The sequence below is a fragment of the Fulmarus glacialis genome, unplaced genomic scaffold (assembly GCF_000690835.1).
Source record: "Fulmarus glacialis isolate BGI_N327 unplaced genomic scaffold, ASM69083v1 scaffold40685, whole genome shotgun sequence".
Classification (NCBI taxonomy): Eukaryota; Metazoa; Chordata; class Aves; order Procellariiformes; family Procellariidae; genus Fulmarus; species Fulmarus glacialis.
The window spans coordinates 4046-15376 of NW_009211873.1; the positions used below are offsets into that span (position 1 = coordinate 4046).

At 41.9% G+C, this 11331-nt stretch overlaps 1 protein-coding gene across 1 annotated transcript in view; it reads left to right on the forward strand.

Moving 5' to 3' along the window:
• Window positions 1-225: 225 nt before the first annotated feature.
• The window catches only part of PHF11 (PHD finger protein 11), a 16584-nt gene continuing 5478 nt past the window's right edge, over window positions 226-11331 (forward strand). The window contains exons 1-6 of the mRNA XM_009577698.1: window positions 226-339; window positions 1964-2071; window positions 2834-2967; window positions 6054-6100; window positions 9359-9417; window positions 10932-10998. Of these exons, the coding sequence (XP_009575993.1) occupies window positions 232-339; window positions 1964-2071; window positions 2834-2967; window positions 6054-6100; window positions 9359-9417; window positions 10932-10998 (523 nt within the window). The 5' untranslated portion in view covers window positions 226-231. The remainder of the gene's footprint in view (window positions 340-1963; window positions 2072-2833; window positions 2968-6053; window positions 6101-9358; window positions 9418-10931; window positions 10999-11331) is intronic.

Sequence of the window (11331 nt, forward strand, 5' to 3'; positions counted from 1 at the left end):
CTCATGGGAGCTGGTTTCCATCCACTGCTGTCCCAAGAGCGCGCTTTGCCTATTCTTCTAGTAGTTGGGGGAGCAAAGCACCAAGGTTCAGGGGATGTAGGTGAAGGAGCAGTTAGAGGGCAAGCGCTAGCAAGCTCTGCTTTCCTCTGTTCGTCCTGCTTGGCGTATGATAGTTTCATCAATTGCTTTGTGTTTTGTCTCAGTTTTCCTGCTCTAGGTGTTTTCCGGATAATGGCGAAGATGGTGAGAAGAACGTGTGCGTTTTGTTCAGAAGGGGAGGCTGGTTCTGTAATGTATATTGCCAAAGAGCGAAATATTGCCGCTCATCAGGATTGTTTGGTGAGTGGCTTTTAGTTGGTCGGTACCTGAGAGGAATGGAGAAGAAGGGCTAAAGGGGAAGTTTCCACTGCTTGTCTGTTTTTGACTCTACAATGGTGTCTGAATTAAAAGGTTGGTTACCCAAACCAGCAAGCTTATATTAGATTGAAAAGCTATGAAAAGCAACAGGGCTTGGCCAGAATTTTGGAGAGGGGGAGGACACGGCTGCACAGCTGGACAAGTTGATTTGTGGTGTTTTCATGCGTGTCTGTTCCTGATCAATGGTTCTAGACACACATACGGCCTATCAGTAGGAATAGGGCTTCTTGAGACACTAAATTGAAGAGGCTTCTCAGACCACAGGAAGTTGTGTATTTAATTAAACCTTTGCAGGAAAATGTTCACATCACTTGATATATCAAGGTAAAAAACTTCCCAGTCTGTGCCTTTTATAAAATAAGGAATAAAAATATCAGAAGTTGATTATATAAAAATATCTGTGAAGCTCTAAGTGTGCTGTGATCCTAGAACTTATTCATTCTCCTTGCTGTCAAAATGCCTCCCCTTTGTTCTGGGATCTTAGTGGAGCTGGTTTTTGGTGTGCAGGATCAATTACAGATGCCATATTCTCCCTTCAGTGAGGGTCACTTAGTGCAGGAGATAGCTCTGATGGAACAGCTTTCTGGCTTTCACTGTTCCAGCCTTCTTATTCTCGCAGGTTTTACGTTTACATCTTTATTTTTCTACTTTTTTTTTTTAGCAGAATGTTTCAGAAACATCTGATATCTATTTTACAGTGTTACTTGGATGTTTTGTTTGAAACAGGTTGTGTTACAGCTATAATGTTGCTTCAGTGTTGAAACTTTCTCTCTCTCTCTCTCTTCCCCCCCCCTCCCCCAACAACTTTACTAATTTCTCTGCCTTAGGCCTCTCTGTGCTGCTTGGCTTTTTTGCAGTTAGCTATGATCTTCTGAGCAGGCAGACTGTGCTTGCCAGTTGATGTAAGGGTAGCTCACTTTTGTTTGGAATTAGCTATATATAATGGTTAGAAAAAGTTGCTAAGAACTTCCCCTTCCTCACCTGTTGTCATGGCGCAGCACTTCTATGGGAATTAAAGTGGCTCTAATGTGCATGTGTGCATTTTTTGTGGGTTTCTCCCAGGCTTTTTACAATGTTTCTATGTTTCTCGTGCAGTCAGCTGTTGTCAGTATTGGAAATTTTATTACAGAGAAATGTTGCATCCAGCTGTAAGCCTGAACAACTGGGCAGATAACAAGATGTTCAAGGTGTGGAGGTCTGTCAGCCGAAGAGCTTCTCCTCCTTACTCTGGGCAGCCTGGCCTCCTAGATTTTCTTCATTATACTTCTTACTAAGTTCGCTTTCTCACCTTGTTATCTTTTCTTAGTTCACCTTCAGGTCATGTGAAATCTCCTGTATAGACAGAGGAACTTCTTTTGACTGGGAAAATGTTTAAGCACAACTCCGTGTTCAGTGTAGGTGAAACTTCTTAAAAACACAGAGAAAAATCAGCCTTTCTTAGGTAGGGCAATTGCAAGAAGAAAAGCTGTACCCTTCTCTTTTCTCTGGAATGCACTGGTGACTGAGTCCCTTTATTAATTCTTAATATCGTCTCTTTCGTCTTTAGTTATTTTCCTCAGGATTTGTAGAATCTGAAGAGTATAACCCAGATAATCTGGATATAAGGTTTGATGTGACATCAGTGTTGAAAGAACTCAAGAGAGGAAAGCGGCTGGTAAGGAGTTTCTTTCTGAATCTGCACTTAGTCCCATTTCATAGTACTGAACGTTGTCTGGGCTGTTTCATGCTTGAAAAAAATGCAGAAAAGTACTTGGTCCTTCTGATCTACTAAGGTTAGGGAAATTACAGATTTAGAGTTAGAAACATTGATTTGACATTATATTTGTTGAAATTTAGTTCATTTTGTATTAAAATGTGTTGGTTTTTCTGGCCTTTAAGTCCTTAGTCTAAGTTTCCTAAGAGACTTTGGTGAAGGACTAGGCCAGTGCCTGAAACAAAATTATGCGATCCATAAGTCTAAAGGGAAACACCTTCTGGTTTTAGCAGAAGGAAGGTTATTTATATGAGGTTTTCTTATTGGCTTTGTCCTCAGCTGCCCTCCTCCCTTACATCCTGGGTGGAACTCTTTTCATTACGAAGTTAGCCTAGAAAATGTAAATACAAGCACTAATACCAATAGGTACTGAAATAACTTGGGCAAGATTTAGGGGAGAGGGGGAAGTTTCCCAGCCCTCTCATGGCTATTTGCATCATTTTACAAATTCATCAGTATGAGATAGAGGTAAGATAGCAAAAAGGTGGCTAAAATAATGACCAGGGTAGGAGTTTGCAGGTGTGAACTTGCCTGATGAGTTTTACAGAGGCGACTTGCAATGAAAGATTTGATTTTTCCCACAGAGGATAGTATTTGCCTTGTATGGCAAGGTTTTCAGTAGCTGTCTGTAATGCTTACCTACTAAACCTCATCCTGTTCTAGATGTGCAACTTCTGTCGCAAGAAAGGAGCCACTGTGGGATGTGAGGAAAGAGCCTGTCGCAGAAGTTATCACTACTTCTGTGCGCTCTGTGATGATGCAGCAATAGAAACGGATGAAGTAAATGGAGTCTACCGGTATTTAACCAAATATTTTCTAACTAATTATTGTCAAGGTTTGGTGGTGGTGTCAGGAAGAGAGACTTAAAAATTGTGTAGTTTTTAAAGTTTTTTAAAAAGGAAATATGTTCTCCTCTCTTAAATTGATGCTTGATCCTCTGTTCACAAGCAATAGGGGAAACGTTTTCCTTTCACAGGAAAACATCACAGCAGAGGGAAGGAATCTATTCAGTGTTTGAGCCTGCAACACACCTGAAAGATCACTAGGCCAAAACTGAGGAAGTCAGTCCTTACTGGCTATCTAGCTAGTCTTCGAGGACCAAGATTTGTATTAATGTCACTCAAATTCTCAATTTCTGTTGGTTCAGAAGCTTCAGTAAATGTGCTCTGAGCATGGAGCAGGCTATAGCACTTCACATTAGACAAATTCTGGTAATTTTCCCTCCATATGCTAGCAGAAAACTTTGTATTCCCACCAAAGATGTTCCTATATTTCAAGTACATTGCTAGCATTTTAAAGTAAATTTTCAGTCCTGATCATGCTAGTCCTGGTGTCTGCTGCCCTCAGGCTGACTGCATTGCTGTTAGTAGATGGAACGAGTTGTTTGGAAGATGCAGATGAAGGGGTTGAGAAATTGCGACTTTAAGGACCTTTTGGAGTGTTGAAGTTATAGTAAAGTCTGAGGTGCATAAAACCCCTGATGACCATTTCTGTGCAAGGCCAGAGAGATCACAGGCCATGTTAGTCTTAGATTAATCTGGTAGACCATCTCATCACTACTTTTTTCAGGAAAAGGTGGACTCGTGCAATCCTTAGTAGCAGTGAAAGATGGGTCCTTTTGTGTCAAAACACTTGCACTCCTGGCTGCACTAGGGCTCTCAGTCCAAAACAAATACGTCTTTCTGCAAGGCTGTAAGCCCAGCTGTGTAAAAAAAAGTTTATGCTTATAAAGTCTTCCGGATTCTGCAAAGCTCGTGAAAGAGGGTAGCTGGGAAGATGGAAACTTTCTATCATCACAGATTAAATGGCTCCCATCATATAGCTTTAGAAAGGATACCTCAGGCTGAAGAACACTGAACATCTCAAGATGTTGAAAAATGAACGGGACTGATAACAGTCTAGATACAAACTGGTAAAGAAGTGATTGAATATATAGTTTGATTTGCTGGTTTTCTGAGCTGGTGACCTGGAAGGTTTGGAAGAGGGACTCTTAAAAATGCCTTGTATTAAGTCACTGTGTGAGACTAGTTGCTTGTCCTATACAGAAATATAGGAAACTAGGCTATAGCAACCTGTAATGAAGAGATAAAAAAGAACTGGATTAGAGAAAGATGGTGAGGCAGGTTTCAGGGATTTGAACCCAGAGACTTTTGCATAGTATCAGTGGCATAAATAAAGTACAAAATTTGTAGCTAGCCTGAAATTACTGGAGAGAAGAGGAATAAGACTTGAAAAACAGTGGGCATGGATTGACAGCCCCCTGCACTTTTTCATGGTGAAATATAACATACTGAAAAGCATATCAAAATAAAGAATTCCTTCCAAAGAGAGAGCTGCTGGTTTTAAATTCTGAGTTGCCGTCATTGTGATGATGAGCAGTGATTATCAAAACAAATAGAGCAGAACAAAAAAGAGAAGGCATGCAGTGCTATGGAAGGGGATGGTAAGAGCAGAGGTGGGGAAATAAGCGTAATTTGTACTGCCATCTTGCAAAAATGATAGTAGGGAAGTGCTTCCAAATAAAGCGGCCTGAGTAGTAAAAGGTATTGTCTGTTCTTTATAAGATGTTCTTGTACTTAGGAAGGTTGTTTTTAACTGGGAAAGAATAGAATTAAAGGGAGGGAAGGAAAAAAAACAACCTCCAAAGGGCAATATTAGAAATTCAGGAATGTAAATAAGGTGCCTCCAGTACTTAGCTTTCTGATTTAATTGTTAGGCATGCATAAATCTGTTTTTTGTGCATCAAAATGAATTTCGTGCAAAAAAGCTGGCTCGTCCAGGAAACAGACTGCGTTTCTAAGGTCAGTGCTTCTATTTTGTTAAAATAAAAGAATGACAATAATTAGAAAATGTACTAGTAAATACAGTTCCTTTTAAAAATTGCTTCCAAACATTTGAGCATTAGTCTGGCAAATAGATTTGTAATTAAGAGATCAACTAAACCACGCTCTTGACAAGGCAATTTTGCTTAAAAAGTGATTTGGGATCCTTCTGTAAGAAAGGCATATTATAGAAGCTGGTTCACGTTCTCTATACATTATTGTATCCAGAAGATAAAGAATATTTCCAGCTGTTTTTGTTGCATTTGCCTCTTCCAAGGAATTCACATTGCTCTCCTAGAACCAGAGAAAATATTCCCATCTCACATATTACTAGAGTCTTTAAGGAACGAATGGATTGAGCAGCTTTAAGCTATTGGATCTCAAACAGGGTGCCCTACTTCCTCAGGATTTGGGGACCACCTCATCAGCACTGAGCAGCGGAAAGGGAGGGGCACAGAGATCTCCAAGCAAGTTAACTGGTACTGTGCGTGGTGGTGCAGTGCCGTGTGGCTGTGCCAGCACATCATGCAGGGCTTGTAAGTTCAAGCTGACTGGTAAGCAGATGCATCTAAAGAGGTTCTGGACCTGGCCTGAGTGGTACAGGGCAAGGGGCAGAACTGCAGTAGCTACGATCAAGCAATATTAGTACTGTGGTATTTCATCGTTACAGTATTAATCTCATTTTAATAAGGCGTTTCAATAAGAGTACTCCTGCCACAGTGATCGCCACACCAGATGAAATGTGTCTGACTGAGGATTTGAACAGTGAGCAAGTCCAAACAGAGTGGGATAATGGAACTGATAATTCAGAGCTTCAGTGTTCAGAGTCCACTGAGGCTCTAGAGGTACAAATACAAGCTTGTGCATGTATGTGACTTTACAGCAGGTGCTTTCCTAAGTGGGTAAAGCTGAGCAAAAATGCCAATAATTTTTTTAAGTGTCTTTCAGTTTACATTCAATGAAAAGAGGGGAAAATATCTGTTAAAATCAGTCAGCATAACTCTGTTTACATATTTATTAATACTTTTTCTCTTTTTCTTAAAATTGAACTTAAATTTTAGAGTGTTCTGCCCAAAACATGACCCAGGCAATAGGACCAATCACTATGGTGAGTTTCTTTAATGGCTTCATTGATTTCATTTGTTTTAAAAGTTTGCATCCTACAGTCTAACTCATTTGAACAAAATAAATGTTACTCCACCCTTATAATTGAGCGGTGGATTTCTAATCTTGCAGGAGTGGTTTGGTTGAGATCCATGCATATGCACAAAAATCTAGAAGGTTTTTTGAAGTAGGAAATGTTTATATTTGGTCTTCCCTGAGTCTCCCTCAAAACTGACTTAAAACACTGTGGACCTGTCCTTCATGGAATTATTCTGACTCTGTGCGGGCAGGTAGGCCCAAGCAGCTTGTAAAATGCATGTGAGATATGAGAGCCATGCTAATGAGTGATGCACAAGCTTGCACTTGATTAGCAAAGAGAAGGCTGTTACAGAAGTGGTCACGTTGGGATTTTTATCTGTAGTTACGTTAAAATGTTCACATTTGCATCTTCTGTATTCACTGCAGTAGTTTTTTAAATAGGGCCTTTCATTCTGAAGGATCCCAAAGAGCTTTTTAAGTGTGACAAACTCTTGTATACAACCTCTGTTTAAAGATTTCTTCATTTGCTATAGAAATGCAGCTTAATTTGGCAGTCCTGGTCCTTGCTGATTCAGAGGTGGTCAGGAATCTCACTGAATTAACCAAAGCTGTGACTTTGTTGACCTAATGCATACAATCCTGCTCAAAACGGAGTGGATCCTAGACTGGCCTTCACTTTGAAATTAAGCTCAATCGAACTGTCAGCACTAATGCTAAGAGCAGTGTGCTCCCACTGAAGTCTAGTGCACTTTGGCTAATCTTCTTGACAAAGTCTGGCTCCACACTGATGCCACTAAAGAGGGGCGGGTTAGGTGATTATCATTTAAAATTTTAGTCATAGGGTCTGGGGCTTCTTAGCCAGACATACAGTCCATTTAACACCTGATATTGCTGTGGTTCACTAGCTAAATGCAGCTTCTTATTTCACTTAGTAGTTTTGCTTTTTACTTATCCATAGTTTTGAGGCCTGACATTCCCTCCCTTTTTAAAATTAATGTGATTTCTGTGGTCTAATGGTTGTCGATCTGTTGGGTCTGACCAGGGTCCCAGGTGGTCTCCTGCCCAAGTACTAGACAGGGCCAGGATTGCTTCATTTCCAGTATGAGATGAGATTAAGGCATTAGGCCCAGCCCTGTAGACCACCTCCTTCATAAGGAAGGCTTAAATCTTATGAGGTTGAAGGTCTAGGTGTCTTCAAGTCCTGCATATACAATGTATGGCCTGTTCCCTGAGAAGAGAGTTTTCTCCCAGAGGAGATCTTCCAGAGGCACTTAATTTGGAGATCCTCTGTTTATGAGGGGTAAATGGATTCTGCTGGCAGAATGGATGTCTGCCCTGCCTCCTGAATGAGCTTCTCCCACCTCTGAGAGAGTAGCTGTACTCCAGGAGGTTGGGAGCAGCTGTGAGAGTTGGGTAAATGACACTTGGTTCCCCAAGCCCAATGTCTCCTGCCTCTGAGCAGCTCTTGGATGCATGTGTGGCGCTCAGAATAGCCAGGGGTATCTGCTGGTGGGGTGGCTGAAGTAGCAGGTACTCTGCCTGCCCCACTCCTGGCCCATCTGGGCAGGCAGGGGACACCTGTGCTGAGTGTGTTTGCAGGTCTGCACAGGATGGGGAATGAGACAGGGGCTGGGATGGAAGCGCTGTGGCTCTACGGTAGAGTTTTGACTTTCAGGATCCAACTCAAGTGAAGTAGCTCAGCTGTTCCTCTGGGGCAGGCTGAGCCACTGCTGGGCTGTGTGGGAGCAGGAGCTGGTACAAAAGGACTGCCTCTCCGGCAGCTTGGAGAAGATGGGGTCAAGGAACATCCCCTTGTTCTTGGTCCAGCAACATTCCTGTGCTGAAATGTCAGGGCTCTGCTGTGTGATTGGAAGGACAAAGAGTGCCTTAGGAGCCAAGAGGTCTCCTTGCAGCTCTGTACAGCAGGGATGAAACAAGCTCCGACCTCAGCTTAACTGGAAATGTTGGATGTACCCAGAGTAAAGGCTGATAAATGTAGAAGAGTGGAGAACACTGTGGGGAACAGGAAGAGTTAGGCTGCTCTTCGAACTATATTCCTCTTGTTTTATAAGGCATTCCTAAAGCAAACATCAGGAAGCACTGAGAAAATCCTACCATAGATCAAAGATGTCCTGCTAGACAGCAAGCAACACTTTGTGCCTACACAAGCGTCTCCTAGACGGCTCCAAATTAGGCCACCCAGCTTTATTTTGGATGAAGTGAGAGGCTATGATTTCCTTTCAGGCCATGAAAAATGCAAATGTACAGCACCATACTCAAAGAAGAGTACCCAAAACCCAAACTTGTTTTAACAGCCTTCTTGTACCAACAGTAGCTCCTCTTAACAGGATGATTTCTAATAGGAAAAACCTTACTAAGTGCTGCCCAAAGGACATAGAGTTAAATGGGAAGGGGGCATATAACCCCACTGCATTTAAAACCCTCAGGTTTGGTGGGTGGTTGAACTCTTCTCCAGCTTTCTCTGCTCCTGCAGTGTCTTCGTTGCCAGAGTTACCCTTCTCTGCTTGTGATGCTCTAGCTGTTTTCAGCAGCTGCCAGTTACGATGTTGGAGAGAGGCTGGTGCATGCTGATAAAAAGGACAGAGTGAAAGCAGATGATTTTGCAGGGGTCTCATACCACGTCACTAAAACCACTTTGTAGCATAAATAATATTAAACTTACAAGTCAAATTGCTTCTGGAGGCTTCCTAGAAGGGTCGTTACATCGATGAAAAACCTAATGCCAATTTTATGTCTTTGGGACACCTAAAATAATTGTTTATGTAGTCTTAGTTTTGAGGGTGTATTAACGTAAACAAGAATTGACTGGAAAAAAAACCAGTCATCTTTCATAAATTTGCTTGAAGTTTTTACCACTTACAAGTAGCGCTGCTGCCAGGGAGAGTAAGTTCACTCTGCCACAATCAAAAATCTTATGTTAAAAGCTGGGGTTTGCTTTATACTGAGTTTAAAAGGCAAAGTGATACCTAATTCTACAGTGATTTGCACTTCTTCCTAACGGTACAGGCTTGTAATTTTTCTTAAATGGAAATAATGTGAATTCCACTGAAATGTCAGGTGTTTGGGGAAGCTGAAAGATACTCTTGCCTTGCTACCCAAAGTGCCTTGCTTTTGTAGCTTTTTGGGAAAAGAGAGAATTTGAATAATGTGAAATCAGTCTGAAGTTCACACATTTGTTACTTTGCTGTTTCTTGATTCCTAGGTGCAGCTAGTAAGAGGAGAAGACGTGCACTGAAATCTTCCACCATCACGGAACAAATGGTAATTCTGAATTAAGTAGTTCTAAAACAGGAACCTGCATCTGCTACAGCAAAGGACTTCTTTAGTGAAGTATTTTGACAGTGTATTCAGAAAGAAACTTCCTCACAGAAGCAATAACTTTTCCTCTACAGCTGCCTTGTTTTGATCTTGTCATTCTGTCAAAACAAAACCGTTTGCGTTTGGAGCTGCTTCAGGTAGAGCCAATGCTGCCCTCGTGTAATGTGGCACAAATGCGATAGGAACCTCTGAACCAGGCTGACTTGGTGGCTGTGATCTTGGCATGACCAGAAAGAGCTTCCCTTTGGGGGCTCCTTTTCTTTGGAAGTGCTACGTCCCTCAGATTTGCTTAGGCCTTGACATAGTTTCCATGAAAAACTGCTTCTGATGAGTTGCTTGGCCTTTTAAATTGGCGCTTACTTGTGTGTGAGCCTGTGCTCGTGGTAAATGTGGCAGATTGTCATTGCAGATCAGGCAGTTCTCAGCTCTGCCAGTGAAGATGGCCTTCCCAAGGGTTCAGGAGCTATCAGGCAGAGCATCGCTCTAGTTGCAGCGGGAGTTCTTTTAGAGGCTGTGGTTAGAAAACCTATAAATACAGCTTATTTTAAGTTTTGAGGTGATTGTCTTGGCTCCATGAAGTATGCATGGGAAGTCCCATTGACTTTTGGGGAGATCGGGATTTCTCCTTTCTAGAAGAATTAGCATCCAGCTTTCCTTGGGAAAAACTTCTGCCTTTCCCAGGTCTTGAGGTTAAAGGGAGGTCATGTGAGGGAACGTGGACAATCTTTGCAGTTTTTATGTAGTACTCTCATAAGGGTAGGTTATTTGTCTCCAAGAATTTCTTAGCTGTAAATCCACTTACATTCCTGGTATTCTAACGGAGATTCATTTGACCTGTTACCCACAGTAATGTGCTGTTTCTGCTGCTCTCCAGCGCTAGCGATCTCAGAAATCAATACAAACACTGCAGATAGGAAGCTGAGGGGCTCCAGGATTTATCACTGCGGGATAAATTGTTTACCATTGTGTAAGCAATACATTTTTACACTAGTGGAGTTTTGTGACAGAGCTTAAGAATTATTAGTAGTACTGTGGTGTGATGTGGAACAGCAGAGAATGACTGTGTCCTGTCCGAAGGAAAAGAAAAATATTCCCCTTCTCCTCTCAAATCCTTTCTAGTATTACATCAGGTCTAGGGAACTAAACATCATTTGCACTGGGGGTTAGCAGTAGGCATTTGTTAACATCTGTGCTATTTGTAAATGCAGTAATTAAGGAGGGTGGTGTCCCAGGTGTTGGGCTTTTCTTAAAGTTTTTGCTTTGAAGCAATTTTTCCTTCCCTTTTTAAAAACGGCATGTCTGGAGAGGAATATCGTTAGCTGTGCAGAGAAGCTGACTGTATTCACAGGAATACGGGCTGCTTTTTATCTTTCTAATAATATAGAGGTAAGATAATGAAAACAAAGCAGTAAATGTCAGTATGATGTAAAAATATGTTGTTTTGATTTTTCTTACAGAGCACAGAAGAGACAGCAGAAGAAAACAGTTTACGAATACTAAAAAGAAAAAACAACAGGCATAAAGGTGTGACTCGCTTTATAGAACAACTAGGAGATACTGTGATCTGTTATGTTGAAGTTCAGAGCTTGGAGGTGGCTGATAACAGCGATGCTGCAAATGTATCTCTGTTATTCTCCCGAGACGAGTGACTCTCCAAGCTCTGGCAAGGGAGCGGAAGTCTGATTTGCAGAATGACTGTGCAGGTTTTAATAACTGTGCAGCAAACGAATCTCTGTGGTTTGGCCAAGGCTTGCTGCGCGATGCGAGCCAGTGAATTCACCTGGGAATGCCCCTGCTCTGGTTGGCTGCTGTGTTCAGCTGTGTGACTCCAGCAAACGGGTGCCTCCACCCGACCCC